A 15846-nucleotide genomic window follows, 5' to 3' on the forward strand; every position below is an offset into this window, starting at 1 on the left:
GTATTCTTTATTTTGTTTCATTTCCTTTTGGTTTGTATATTCATCTTATACCATCTATGAGGCCTTAAGTTCCATGAGATAGACCTGTCATTTTGCTTTTTTTTTTTTTCTTCCTGGGTCTGTATTTTCTATTATCCTCTTTCTTTTCCACTGCCTGTCATCATCTAGTTAATGGTGATTCCTCAGGATCTAGACTGGGGCCATCTAGCAATGAATAAAAGAAGATTTACTTAGCCAAGGCATAGAAAGGATATTCATTGAGGATATATAGGGTTGATTCAATTGACCATGGATGCTGTTGTACTGGTCAAATCTGAGGGAGGGACTTTTGACTCTTGACTCATGATTTTTTTTTTTAACAAATTTTTTTCAGGCTTTTGCAAAGGCAGTGGTGTTAAGTGACTTGCCCAAGGCCACACAGCTAGGTAATTATTAAGTGTCTGAGGATGGATTTGAACTCAGGTACTCCTGACTCCAGGGCCTGTGCTCTATCCATTGCGCCACCTAGCCACCCCTTGACTCATGATTTTTGTATATAGGACATCAAGAAGCTGTGGCAACAGTTAATCCCCTGGGTCAATTAAGTAAATATCTTTTAATGAAAAACTAGCCTAGCTTGTGTGGGTTAGACGTTGTTCCTGCAATACCCTTAATAGTCATGTTCAGTAAAGGCTTCCAAGGATTATATCAATTCAGTGCAAACCCTGACAGTCCCTCCCAAGCTGGGAAGACCATGAGGACAGACACAGTGACAGACTATATTTCATCTATCTAGGTACATGCCTACCTTAGCCAAGTGCCAAGAGTCTCATTAGTAGAAGATTAGCTTCCAGTTGATGGAGTTCTCCCCCCCCCCCCCTTTTGTTATTTTGTTGTTGTTTCAGCTGTGTTCAAATCTTCATGACCCCATTTGAAGATTTTTTTCCAAGAGATGCTGGCATAGTTTGCCATTTCCTTCTTCAGCTCATTTTACAAATGAGGAAACTGAGGCAAAGAGGGTTAAGTAACTTGCCCAAGATCATAAAGCCAGTGATCAAGGCTGGATTCGAACTCAGGAAGAGGAGTGTTCTTGACTCTAGTACTAGTACTCTGTCCATTGCATCCCCAAACTACCCATTTTTGGCAGTAACAACTAATAAAAATTGTCATAGATCTATAAAGAACTTCAGAGGTCATATAGCACAAATTTTCCATTTTACCAAAGAGGAAACTGAGACCAGTGAATTTTAATGATGTGCTAAAGATGACAAGGGTAGTAGCAGAGGCAGAATTTGATTCAACAACTAGTGTTTTTCTAATTTTTGATTATTGCTATCCATTGAGGCATGGAATGATAAATTAGTTTTTTTGTGTGTGAGGCAATTGGGATTAAGTGTTCAGGGTCGCACAAAATGTGAGTTTCATGTGTCTGAGGTCACATTTGAACTCAGGTCCTCCTGACTCTGGGGTTGTTGCTTCATCCAGTACACCACCTCTCTGTCCCAAACATGGCTCTTTAGAAGTAGAGAGGCAGTGTGGAAATAGAATTGAGTTTGGGGTTGAGGACTAGGATTGGAACCTCAGCTCACCACTATGATGATGATGACCTTGAAGGTCCTCCCTTATTTCTTCATCTCTTTTTTTATGATTTCCTTTGTGCCAAGCACAAGACCTTGCTTGTACTGGCCACTGGGGAAATATTTGTATATTAATTGACTGTGACTAGCTCAAGATCATAAAGCTAACCAATCACAGAAACCTCATCACCTGACTGCACTTGAGACCTTGAGAAAACCTAGAGCCTCTTGGTACATAGATGACAAAGTTACTGGGGATTTCCCTGACTGGGCATACAGCCTAAAAGAAATTTGCAACTTTCTGTGTCATTGTATTTTTTGGCTATCCTGATGCTTGATTTCATTGATGAAGGGAACTCCAGTGTGATGACTCCTCCCACTGAGGCAGATTGGCCTCTCATCTGTAATTTAGAGTTTACTAAAAGATTTGCCTAGAGAACTGAGAGGTTTCTAGGGTTATGTGTAGTACATGTTAGAGACAAAATTTGAACCGTGACATCCAGGTTGGCTGTCTATACACACTATCCCTTCACATACTAAGGTAAAATGGGGAGGGAGAAAGAATGCAGGGCCAGTGGCAGAAGAGAACACAGCAGGTATTTTTACCTAGGAAGATTTCACTTTTCCATGAATACTTACCAAGCATAACTATCCTTAGGGTCACTTACCTTTCTTGGTTTGTGCATTGATGCTGGGTTTTTTTTTTTTTTGCAAGGCAGTGGGGTTAAGTGACTTGCCCAAGGTCACACAGCTAGACAATTAAGTGTCTGAGTTTGGATTTGAACTCAGGTCCTCCTGACTTCAGAGCTGGTGCTCCCTCCACTGCATCATCTAGCTGCTCCAGATTCTGGGATTCTTAAGAAACACAAAGTGACAGTCCTGCTGATGGAAAAACCAACTTGTTGCTTTAGGTTACTGATTGATTGGATGTAAGGAGAGAGCTGGGAAAAGGAGGTTTGTGCTCATGGCCCTATCAATTGGCATCCTTAGCCTTGTCCTTCCTATGATTGTCTCTGTACTCTCTGGCTTTTCTCCCTCTTTGAGTGGCATTATAAGAGTTATAGTATTATGTCCTTGCAGCATGTGTGTGTGTATGTGTGTATATATGTTTCTGTGTCAGATGGAGACAGTCTAGTATAGTAGAAAGACAATTTGGAATTGAAAATCAAAAGACCTAGGTTTGAATTTTACCATCTGTTTAATGGAGAGAATTTCCTTACAGGGAGTTTTCTTGGCTGTTGAAATCTGAAGTCTGGCTAGAAAAAAAGAATGTCAGATTTGGAATAGAAAAAGACTGCTTCAGACTTGCTTCAGAAGCAGCTAGATAGATTTGGCCTTGGAATCAGGAAGATTCAAGTTCAAATCCAGCTTCAGATGCTTACTATCTGTATGACCCTGGGCAAGCCACTTAAACTTTGCTTTAATCCACTGGAGAAGGAAATGGCAAACTCCCCCCAGAATCTTTGCCAAAAAAATCTTGTGGGCAGTGTTGGCATGCTATGGTCCATGGGACATAAAGACTTAGACTTGAGTTAACAACAACAAAGACTTACTAGTATTTGGATATTGGGTGTCATTTTCTTTCTGGACCTCAGTTTCTTCATCTGTAAAATGAAGAGGCTGGACTAACAAGTTGATCTCTAAGTCTTCTAGCTCTAATATTCTGTGATGGTTTTCTCTGCTGCCTTGGAGCAGTTATTTTGGCATGGCAGGTGTGTCTGAACAAAGGGTAATGGCCAGAGCTTCTGCACTCTGGAATTTTATTCTCTGGGGCCCTTCTTTCCACTTAGGGATGATCATCAAGTTTCCCTGAATCTTTATTGTTTCCTGGAATTTTGTTAAGTACCATATGTACTGGACAGGAAAGGGAGATGATGGAGTGGATGGAGAGATGGCTTCTAAAATGGAACCTCTTGGAATTAAGTTTTACTATTGGTGCATAATTGTTATGTGAACTTGGCTAATCAATTTAAACTTATCTAGTGCTTTAAGATTTTTTTCAAAAGTACTTTACCATATGTTATCTCATTTGGTCTTCACAATAACCCAGTGTGGTAGGTACTTTTATTATTCCCACTTTTACAGGTAAGGAAACCAGTCTGAATGGTAATATGATTTGACTGGGGTTGACTCAGTTAATGAGTGTCTGAGGCAGAATTCAAACTCATATCTTCTTGATTTCAAATAAGACACTGTCCACTGTGTTACTTGACTGTAGGAAAGTTTCATTGCTCCAAGGCCAATGATGTTAAACTCAAATAGAAATGGGATCCACTAAACTGAAAGTAAGTTCCCTGGGGACTGAATATTATCTTACATAACCTCATGTTAATATTGTTTATTTTATTGTATTTTCATTTATTTTTTATTTTTTTTTCAGACAATAAGATATCAGTTTTTTTTCTAAATTAAAGGGAATAGTCCTTGAACTTTGTTCAAACTACATGGCTCTTTATCAGTATTTTCATTTATTTTGACAAAATATTTCTCAATCCTATTTTAACTTGGTTGGGGCTCTTGGCAGTATTGTGGAGGTGGAGTTGATTAGCTAGGGAGGAATCAAGAAAGCCCATGTGGCAGATAAGAGGGAGATTTTAAGGAGCCTGGAGATTCTAAGAAATGGAAGTGAAGAGGGTATTCGAGATTCAGGGATGACCTGTGCAACAGCACATGTGTGAAGAGTGACAAGGCCAGTTTGTCTGGTAAACAGAGCAGGTGAGGGGAATTAATATGTAAGGAGACTTCAAAGGAAGATTGGAGCCAAATTGTGAGGGGCTTTAACATGGTAGACAGAAGAGTCTGTATTTGATTCTAGAAATGATGGGGAGCCATTGAAGTTGTTAAAAGGGGAGTGACATTGTTGGACCTGGGCTTTAAAAATAATCACCTTAATAGCTGAGTGGAGGATGAACTAGAGAGGGGAGTGACTTAAGACAGGGAGCCTAATAGTGTGGCCATTGCTAAAGTCTAGAGGACAGGTAATATGGGACTGAATGAGAATGGTGAACTGGAGGAGTGGAGAGAAGAAGAAGGTGAAGGGTCAAGGATAACACTGAGGTTGCTAACTTGACTGATTGAAAAAATGGTGATTAATCCACCCCACCCCCCCAAGAATGGGGATGTTCCAAAGAAGGATGGGCTTTTGGGAAAGGGTCAGCTCTTTTTTATATACTAGTTGCTTATCCATTTCATGGTTTCTCAGAAGTAAATTTTAAAATCTCTCCCTGACCTCTCTGCCACTCCTACCTCAATTCTCAGACTGGCCTGGTAGTTTTTCCCTTTGATCCATTTATATGAACTCGCAAAGAGTCAGTCTCATTTTCCCATCAGAATAATGAAGTGGAGTTCCCAGAGGTGAAAGGGAACTCAGGGGTCATCTAGCCTAATCCATATGGGGAGGCAGTGGCTCTCTTATCTAAACTTTTTATCTTCCCCAGATCCCATTCCTAAGCATGAGTCTTTCTACAGCATCCCTGATAAGTGGTCAAAGCTTCCACTTGAGATGCCCCCATATCAGGAAACTCACTACCTTCCATCTGGTGGAGTTCAGTGTCTCAGTGAACAGAACTCTTGTCTCATTGGCACAAGGTGTCTGGCACATCAGAGACTCTAAAAACAAATTCCTATTCCCTTCCTAAAGTAACTTTTTCTAATTTCAGTTGTACCTTGTGAGGAAGATGTATTGAGTTGAAATCTGTTTTTCAACAATGTTTCCCTATTCTTAATTCATTGATACTTGAAGATCACAGTCCTATCTACTCCAAGTCTTCTCTGTCAGGCTAAACAGTCTTAGTTCTTTTAGATGAACAGTTTTGAGGCCCCTCATTATCCTGGCTGTTGTCCTCTGGAACAATTCAACCGCTCAATATTTCTGCTTCACTAACATGATACAATGGAAATAATTCTATCTTTGAAAGCCTGGCTTTCATCCTGACTTGGCCAGCAGCTATCTAGATGACTTTGGGGAAGTCACAATCTTTTTATACCTCAATTTCTTCAACTATAAACTGTAAGAGTTAGATTATAAGACCCCCTAACATCCCTTCCTTGATCTTATGATACTAGAGGCAGCTAGTTATACATAATGGAATCAGGAAGATATGAGTTCAAATCCAGCCTCAGATGCTTACTAGCTTTGTGATCTTGGGCAAGTCACTTAACCTTTGCCTGCCTCTATTATTCCAAATAGGGGTAATAACACCTACATCCTAGTGTTGCAGATAAGATAAGCCTTTGCAAAGTGCCTGAACCATAGTAGATACTTCCTTCCTTTTCTCAAATATGACCTCTCTAACTGAACATAGTATTCGAGAGGGGTAGCTAGATGATGTGGTGAATAGAGCACTGACCTTGGAGTCAGGAGAATGGGAGTTCAAATCTAGTGTCAGACATTGACATTTATTAGCTGTGTGACTTTGAGCAAGTCACTTAACCCTGACTGCCTCACATCCAGGACCATCTCCAGTCCCCCTGATTCATTTCTGGCCACTGGACCCAGATGACTCTGGAGGAGAAAATGAGGCTGGTGAGTCAACACAGTCCCCATCAGTCAAATCCAAATCACATGCTTGTCATGACATCACCTCCCTGATATCATGGTCTTTTCGAGAATGAAGGACAAACATCATCAGTAATGCAGAGGTAGTCTGATGAGGATAGAGAAAAATGTAATTATCACTTCCTTAGCCTAAACACTGGGCTTCTATTCACAGGACCCTAGAGCCCAATAGCTTTGGGGGCTGTTAAATTATTGAATCATCTCCCCTAAAAGCATGGATTCTTTTCACCTGAATGTCAGTGACATTCCCCCAAATCTGTAGTTGTTACTTATGGTTTCAGTTAGAATAGAAATCTTTGAACTCCCTATTAGCCTTGATAATCTGTTATTTGGTGATCATTCTGGATCAGTAGATAGAATTTGATTATTAGAAGACTTTGAAAGATATTTTTAATTTGGACCATTGCTTTTTTTATTTTACTGGAAGAGAAAAGAAAAAGAAACCTAGCAGTAAGAGTGGACCAAGAGTGATAGTGTGAAAAAATTATGACTTTGTTCAAAGTTGAGCATAGAGTAGGCACTTAATAAAATGGAATAGAATGTACATTTTCAGACATATGGCTATCTAGTGAAGAAGTACTTTGTGAATTTCTCATCACTGAAAATATTGAAGCAAAGAGATTTTATTTAGAGGACTCTTGCAATGGGAGGAGGCATAGACTAGACACCTCTGAGGACTCTTAGAAGATTTTTCTGATTCTCTGAGATAGATGTAATCAGCAGAAGGAGGCCCAGGGTGCTGCCTGAGTCTGACATTCCTCTTGTCTTTCCCTGGGGATTGAAGGACCTTGGTGAGATGTTCTGATTGAGTCACTGTTTATCTATCAGTCCATTTAATTAAAAGCCAGAGGCTGGTTTGTAGGCAGAAATTAAGGTCTCTGTATAAATATTTTCCCCTTGGAGCCATAACTCTTGGAAAACTAGAATGCAATGGCACATCAACCCTCTTCTGCTGCCTTATCTGGTCTCCCAGCTGAGACAGAATTCAAATGAGCCTGGCCCATTCATTGTATGGAGACTGATTGATGGCAGGACAGTGTGGGGCAGGACAGAAGAGTGCCCTTAGTATTTGTGAACCCTATACCCAGACCTATCTATCTCCCAAATCAGTTGTCCCAACTTCCTTTGACTCTGAAATTACAATAAGTATATTTTCTTAGTTAATTAAAAAATAGAAATGTCTTGGATTTTAATAATAGAGTAGTCTGCTGGAATGAACATGGGATTGAGAATCCAGAGACTAGGACTGAGATCTCTTGCTAAATTTCTTCTGACATTGAGCAAGTCACCTCACTAAGCCTAATTTTCCTCTCTGTATGATGAGAGGATTGGCCTACATTATGTAGTCCCATCTAGCTTATGTTCTGTGTTCTTAGGTTCTGATGTTTTATGAATTTTTAGGGCTCTTTCCCTTTGCTAATGTTTTGTGGTTTTGTGATTGGAGGTCCCTGCCAGATCTGATCTTTTGTGGTCTATGATGGTAGGCCACCCGAGGAGTGACATTTGGACTCAGGTCAGATTGGACCCATGTTTTGAGGGCAAGAACTTGGCTTCAGTCTTTTCAGTCTCTCTTTTAGCAGTAAGCCCAGGGTTCTTTCCATCAATGAATATATGAATCAATGGATTTGATCTTTCCAGAAACCCTGGAAAAGAGTCTGGACAGGCATTATTATCACCATCTGAAAGAAGAGAAAATTAAGAAGGGAAGTGACTTGCCAAAGGACTCATGGGAATATGGGTCCAGAAACTTCTATTAATTCAGGACTTTTGATCTCTAGTACAGAGTTCTCTTATAAGGTGCCACCTTTGTCCTCAGATTCTTTTTTTTTTTTTTTGGCTTTTTGCAAGGCAGTGGGGTTAAGTGACTTGTCCAAGATCACACAGCTAGGTAATTATTAGGTATCTGAGGCTGTATTTGAACTCAGGTCCTCTTGACTACAGGGCTGGTGTTCTATCCACTCTGCCACCTAGCTGTCCCTCTGTCCCCAGATTCTGAACACATTTGGGGCTAGTAGAGGAGGAAAGGGGTTATTAAAAATGTTTTCTAAATTATTAATAACAATTTAATGATTACTAACTAAATCTTTACTAATTAATTTTGATAGCACTTTCAAAGTTAAAAAGCACTTTTCTTTCAATAGCCCCATGCTTGGTATGTAAGAGCTGAATTTGGGATCAAGAAGACATAAGTTTTAATCCTGTCCCAGACACCCTGGGAAAGTTTCTTAATTTCTCTTAGTCTTAGTTTTCTTATCTGTAAATTGAGGATGATAAGAATACTTGTACTAACCTCCCAGGTTTATTGTAAGGACAAGATAAGAAGATATTTATAATTAACTTTGAAATGCTTACACTTCCATGTAAATGTTAGCTATTATTATGGTCTTCATTTTACAGAAGAAGAAACTGTGATAGAGAGGGATGATGTGACTTGGACATAGTTATGTGTTGGAGGCCAAGATTTGAAACTTGGGCTTCTGACTCTGAAATTAGTGTTCTTATCTCCAAAGACTTTTGGCCATATATAGGATAGGGGACTGTGTAAGAGAAAGTCCTTCCCCTCAAGGAGCTCACCTTAGAGGTCGTCTGGTGAAGCTTGAGAAATGGTCACTCTACTTCCACTTGACCTGTTTCTCTCAAAAAGTTTCTCTGAATATTAAATTCATACTTTCATTCATTCACTGTTTGTGGAGTTGAGGTGTGTCCTTCATGTTGGAAGGTCAAATCAAATGTCATTTGTCTTAGTTTTTGTCAGTCATTTCAATCTTGTTTGACATTTTGTGACCCCATATGGGATTTTTTTTTTTTTTTGGCAAAGAATCTGGGGTGATTTGCCCTTTCCTTCTCTGGCTCATACAATAGATGCAGAACTGAGATAAATAGCGTTAGGTGGCTTGCCCAAGGTCACACTGATAGTAAGTGCCTGAGGTCAGATTGGAGTTCAGGAAAATGTCTCCAGGCCCAGTGAGTAACCTAGCTGTTCATTCTTTAAACAAAAGTAATCATCAGGGGCAGCTAGTGGCACAGTGGATAGAGCATCAGGTGGTGCAGTGGATAGAGCACTGGCCCTGGAGTTGGGAGTACCTGAGTTCAAATCTCACCTTAGACACTTAATAATTACCTACCTGTGTGGCCTTGGGCAAGCCACTTAACCTCATTTGCCTTGCAAAAACCAAAAACCTTAGAAAAAAAAGAAAAAAGTAACCATTAATAAAAGTAAAATATCAGATATAAGAGAGAGCTTAGACTATATAATTTTAAAATGTTAGAGATAGAAGGGCTTTAGTAATCCTTTAGTTTTATCCTTTTGTTTTGCAGCTGAGGACAATGAGGTCTGGAGAGAGGCAGGTCCTTCTTAGGATCCATCACTATGGGCAGCTATTCTGGAAGGGGCAGTTAGAAGAAAAAGGAACTCAGATGTTGGTTTTAAAAATGCACAAAAAAACAACAACAAAGCATCAATTCAAATTCTTTTATATCCACCCCATTTTCAAAACTCTGCTCTTCTATGATTCTCTGACCCTTTGGACCTGCCTTCTCTGTTCATTGTCATATGATGTCATCTGGAATAATGGGTTTGGGGGAGGCTGAAGACCTGGTGTGATTGTCCTGTCCCCTTGACAGTAAGTCTCCACAAATGCAATCCTGAAGGGATGTAATTTGTTGAATACCGATGGAATGTTTTTAGCTTTGCTGCATTCTGCTGTGGGTGGGCAGGGATAGGGGATCAGGAAAGGAGTTGGGTGAGGTGTGACCTTGAGGAACTTTCATTGACCTGGGGGAGACTGGACATATACACAGTTTTTGCTAGTGACAAGTAGAGGAGTCCAGTTAAGGGTGAAATGAGGTCTAAAGGGGGAGGAATTCAAAGTCTGGAGAAATGGGCATGGACAGGGATGGTAGGAAAGATTTGAAGGACATAGAATGGATTCAGGGTCTGGTTTGAATGGGTAGTGGGGAGTAGCAGTAGGAAAAAGGGGAATACCACTCTTAAGCTCCCCCCCCAACACAGGACAGAAATAGGGACTCATGATAGCTTCTCTTGTTGAAGTCTTCAGTAGCCTTGTTTCTGTGCCCAACAGTCAACCTTGAACTCATGTTGAAGGCCAGTGTGAACAAACAGCTTGAGGTGCACAGCAACATGGAGAGAAATGTTGGCGTCCTGCGGCTCTATCCAGGGATTACTGCGGTCATGGTAGGCACAGGCCCTGGGGCTTGGGATGGTGCCTGAGATTTTGGGATGATCAGGTCCAACTTCATCCAAATGGATGTTATTATTGGTCTGCCTTCTTTTAAGCAATAACAATAATCATAGTCTATAGGAAGTGAGAGTACAAATCTCACCTGAGCCAGGCTCACATTGGCTGTGTGACCCTGGGCAAATTACTTAACCTCTCAGTGTCCCAGAGCTTTCTTAACATTATAAGTTGTAGGACAATTGCCATCCACATTGATGTTGGGTATTTTCTCACTAGGAGTTCTCTACTCTGATGAAATCAGAGTTTTGGTTTTTTTAAAAAAAGTCAGACTTGGAAGAGACTTTAGTGTTATGGTCTGCCCTTATTGAATCTCTACCTCGCTTGGTTCTGTTCCAAAGCTTTTCTTCTCAATGGAAAAAGAGTGCTGATTTTAAAGTAAGAGGAACTAGGTGTTTTGTTGCTTTACTACCGGTGAGATCTTGGGCCAGTGATATAATTTGTCTTGGCTTCAGTTTATAAAATTAGAAGCTTGGAATTAATGACTTTTAAAGTATTTTTGAGCACATTTATGATCTTGTGAACTATGCTGACTCTTCTCCAAACCAAATTTAAAATAGAAGCTCCTGCTATCCTGAAAAGATGCAGAGCATCTGACTCAAACTCCTTCTCTAGCATCCTCCATGCCTCAAAATTTAGTAGTCCTATCATCCATCTCCTTCCTTTGGTCATAGAAGAAGTGGTGTCCCTTCTCATTTGCACTCATCTCATTACCCTCTCCCAGGTCCTACTCTTTTCCTCGACAATCTCAATCACCCCATGACTGAGCTGTTCCTTCTGGACCAAAACTGCTTCATCTTTGTTTCCAGTCTTGGTTCCTTGTCTCCGCTCCAGACTTTCTTCTGTATCTACAGGACACCTTCACCTGGAAGTCCTATGAGTTCCTCTACTCCTGCCCCTAACTGCTTCTTTGTATGGTTCTTCCATTCCCACAGCCTTCCATGTTTGTAACTCTGAGATTGTTGTTGTTGAATCATTTTAGTTATGTCTGACACTTTGAGACCCCCCATTTCGGGTTTTCTTGGCAAAAAACCCCCAAAACTGTCATGGTTTGCCATTTCCTTCTTGAACTCCTTTTACAGATGAAGGAAACAAGGTAAACAGAGTTCAGTGACTTACCCATATTCACACAGCGCATGAAAATTTGAGGCCAGATTTGAATTCACGTCCTCTGGACTCAAGGACTCACTCACTGTGCCACTTAGCCTCCCCAAATTCTGAGGTTATGTTTGACTCTTGTCTACCTCATCTTTCCCATCAGTTTCCAAGACTCTGAAGTTGTATCTCTTTAATTACTCTCAAATCCAAATCATTCCCTCTATTCCCACTACCATCAACCTAATAAAAAAGTCTTGTGATTGCCTGGACCTTTGCAATAATTTTCTTAAATGTCTTTCTATTCTCATTTTTCTCTCCTTTTCTATCCATCCTTCTTCTTACTGTCAGAATTGTCTTTCTTTCACATAAATCTGGTCATATCACTCCTGCTCAAATCTCTGGTGGCTCCCTATTGCCTTCTGAGTAAAATTTATACTCCTTTGTTCAGCATTTGACACCTTACAATCTGTTACCAGCTTTCTTTTTTCAACCTTGTCTAATATTATGTCCTTCCATACACCTTAATGTTTCCTTCTAGGTGGGCATTGTGTTCTCCTACTCCTGTACTTTTGCTCACGTCATTCTCTATGCCTAGAATGTCCTTAATCCCTGTTTGCCCATTGAATTACTACACATTCTCTGTAGCCAAATCCAATGCTTCCCCTTCCAGAAAGCCTTCCCCGATCCCTTGATTGGTAATTCACTTCCTCAGTCCTCACATAAAACTTTTTTTCCATAATTCTCTCTTGCATTTGCTGTAAGATATTGTATGCTATAGTGATCTGTGTTTGTAGCTTGTTTGTATACTTAAACTATAAGTTTCCTGAGGGCATGGACCCTGTCTTTGATTGAAAAAGCATTTATGAAACTCTTATACCAAATACTGAGATTAGACAAAACATTTTAAAAGTTCAGTTGCAGAATAGCTTGGGTGAATGGGGAGGGTAGTGGGGCAAGGACAACCTTGCAACTAGCTATTTTATATGGGTTTGGAGACCTGGCCCATGGAGGGGAATAAGAGATGAAGGAAGTGGGGAAGATTGCCCTAACTGGTGATTTTTTTTTAACAGTACCTTCATTTCCAAATATATCTTCTCCCATCACTTACCTAATAAGCTATCCCATGTAACATAGTATTAAAAGGAAAAGGGGCGGGGAGGAGAAGAGGCAAAATACCTTTAGCAAAGCTAACCAATACATCCATCAAATCTGGCAGTATATATTATGTTCCACTCTAGTAATTGCCAACCTCTACAAAGAAGGGAGGAAGATTCATTTTCTCAACTCCTCTCTAGGGCCAAGTTTGCAGCCACTTCCCAGAACAGATGATTAATAAATAAATATAGAATGAATGAACAGGTCATAGAGTTTTAGAACTAGAAGGGACCTTAGAAGCAATGTAATCCAACTTTTTCATTTAACAGAGGGGAAATTGAAACTGAGAGGGAAAGAGACTTGGTCACATAATGAGTTAGGGGTTGAGCTGGGAATCATAGTCATTTCATGTTTGGTTCCATCCTTTCATTTTGCAGCTGGACAAACTCAATCCTAAAAAGGGAAAAGAATATTCCTATGATCACAGAGTGAGTTGGTGGTAGAGCCAGGGTTAGAATTTATACATTTTAAACAAATTAACTTGTAGTCTTACTAACTTTCAGTAACACCTGAAAAACAGATTTTTTTAAAATACAGGTTGAGGAGAAAGAAGGAAAGGTAATTTTTTTTTTACTTTATCAAAGGATTCACTATTTGATTTATTTAGTAGAATGTCTCCTTGATAAATTTAAAATAAAGGTAAATTATAAAAAATTTGATTTATTCAAAATTTTTAGGGAGTTAGATTAAGTTTGATAAGTATATAGTACAAAGCTTCCCTGAAATCAGATGATGTGTGTGTGTGTGTCTTAACAATGACTTAAACTTAATTCCAGACTGTCAAAAAGATTTTTAAGTCCAAGGAGCAGAGAATTGGGAATTTTGATCCTTTTGAAACTTGGTGCAGGATTTTACTATCTACCTTGAAGGTTAATTAGGATGTCTTCTAAACTAATTAAAGGAAATACCTGTAAGTGATGACTTATTTCAAAGTGACCTTGGGCAAGTCACTGCCCATAGCTAAGCTTAGATCTGTATAAAAGGCAGAGGAACAGTGGGAAATGCTTTGAACTCAGGATTTACTAATCATTTAATCTCAGGCAAGTCATTTGACCTCTCTGGCCTCAGTTTTCCTAACTGTAAAATGAGAAATTTGGACTAAAGAGCCTCTAAGACCCCTCCCACTCGTCTATGAGTTGCTTATTGCTAGAGATCTTCAATCAGTGGGTGTATGACCACTTGTCAGGATTAGTACAGAGCATGTTCTTCTCTGGCCAGAGATTTGGACAAGATATCCTCCAAGATGCCTTCTTGCATCAGTATTCTAAGATTCCCTGATTCTGTCTCTTTGATCTCTAAAATCGCAGTCTGACTTCCAGGTTAACTAAAGCTTCTAATACAAAAAGACTCATCTGATTTTAAATATTGAAAAGGCACTTATAATTTGTATATGACTCAGGAAGGCTAAACTTCTTTCAAAAGGAACAAAATAGATTAAAGGAATTTGTAGAGTAACATTATCTACAATGACTATATCAAACAGTCACACTGAAATCATGGCTACATTGAAGTATTACATGGGAAAATCCAGAAGAGGCAGAAAGTACTTGGGTGAAGATTAATGGAGTAAGAAAGGGCTTCAGTTTCCTGAGCCTTTTTCCTCAACTGTAAAATGAGGGGGTTGGAATAGTTGACCTCAAGTTGGAATAGTTGAATTCAATAACTGTGATCCATTTACATGACCTGGTCTGGCAGCTTGATATTGTAGTGATGGAGAACTGAAACCATTTTGATATTTTCTAGTTCTGTGTCTTTCTGTCTCTGTCTCTGTCTCCGTGTCTCTCTGTGTCTCTGTGTCTGTGTCTCTCTCTGTCTCTTTCTGTCTCTCTCTGTCTGTCTGTCTCTCTCTCTCTGTGTTTTTGTGTTTGACAGATAAAATTTCTTGCTTTCCTTTAAGTATAATTTCATCTTTCAGGCACTTTTCTCTTGGATCTGATTCTCAGCAACAAAGAAGAACTAGACTTTGAGGTATTAATAATGAAAACTTTGTGGGGAGGGGCAAATTGATTCCATAAGATAATTTGTGATAAAGAAAGTGATGAAAACTGGGCATAGGCTGACATGTAAATTTTTGAAGAATAAATTTCAAAGAGTTCAGAGAAAGACTAGAGGGAACAGTCTCTTATCTTGCTGGGGGAATGTATTAAAGGCAACAGACCTCTTGAGATTTACTCATTTGTGCAGAAATAATATTACCAGTAGGAACTTAAAAATATTGCCAACAATTATTTAATATTGGGCAAGAAGCTGAAAACCATAGGGGTACAGGTTATATATTCTTAACTGTTGCCTACTGAAGATAAGAGCTGGAGAAGAGAAAAATTAATTAGGGAGGTGAACAGCTGGCTTAGAGCATGATGTCTGGTATTGGCATTTGGATTTCTGAATCATGGCATAAAATATATGAATGATAGATTCCTGGCCAGAGATCTAGTTAACCTTACAAAGATTGGTAGGAATATATTTGTCAGATGATTTGCAAATCTAATTAAAAGGCTTTAAAACTAAAAGGAATGGAGGAAGGAGAAAAAACTGGCTATGTGTATCCTCCACATTAGATACCATAAAGAGTAGGTACAATAAAGACAAATGAATAGCAGTTGAAACACCTAGAAATTCACAGGAGACCAAATCCAAGGAAGGAACCAGTAGGAAAACCCATGATCTTGAATCAGTGCTCAAAGTTTAGGCAACAAGTAAGAACTCAAGGTCATATCCAAAGAGGAAAATTTGACCTCATAGATAATCACTGGGACTTGTCAGCAAGCAAGAGCTAATTCATTAATGATAAATATCTTGCATTTTGTGATAGAAAAATTGTTTCAGGAACACATTATCAGATGACATACTTACAGGCCAGTTTTTGAAAAATAATCTGAGGAGTTTCTGGAACTATGAACTCAATATAAGTCAGCAATGTGATATGGAAGCCATAAAGTCTAATACAGACTTGGACTGCATTAACAGAGGCATAATTTCTGGGAATTTGGAGATGATAATCTCACTGTACTTTGTTCTTGTGAGACCTCTTCTGGAACATTGTATTCAATTCTAGCTGGTCATTACAGTTTATGAGGGACAGTGACAAAATGAATAGCATCCAGAAGAGGATGTGAAGATGTTTAAGAAACTTAACACTCATATTATGAGGATTAATTGAAGGAATGAGTGTTTTCTAGCCTAGAGATGAGAAGACGCTGGATGGGTAGGATATATCTGTACT

At 39.3% G+C, this 15846-nt stretch overlaps 1 protein-coding gene across 3 annotated transcripts in view; it reads left to right on the top strand.

Moving 5' to 3' along the window:
• Nucleotides 1–15846, top strand: part of ASPG (asparaginase) — a 130191-nt gene that overhangs the window by 44899 nt on the left and 69446 nt on the right. For all 3 annotated transcript variants that reach the window (XM_074213218.1, XM_074213220.1, XM_074213219.1), the window contains exon 7: nt 10197–10309. In XM_074213218.1, coding sequence (XP_074069319.1) covers nt 10197–10309 — 113 coding nt within the window. The remainder of the gene's footprint in view (nt 1–10196; nt 10310–15846) is intronic.

This window comes from Macrotis lagotis, chromosome 1, assembly GCF_037893015.1.
Source record: "Macrotis lagotis isolate mMagLag1 chromosome 1, bilby.v1.9.chrom.fasta, whole genome shotgun sequence".
NCBI lineage: Eukaryota > Metazoa > Chordata > Mammalia > Peramelemorphia > Peramelidae > Macrotis > Macrotis lagotis.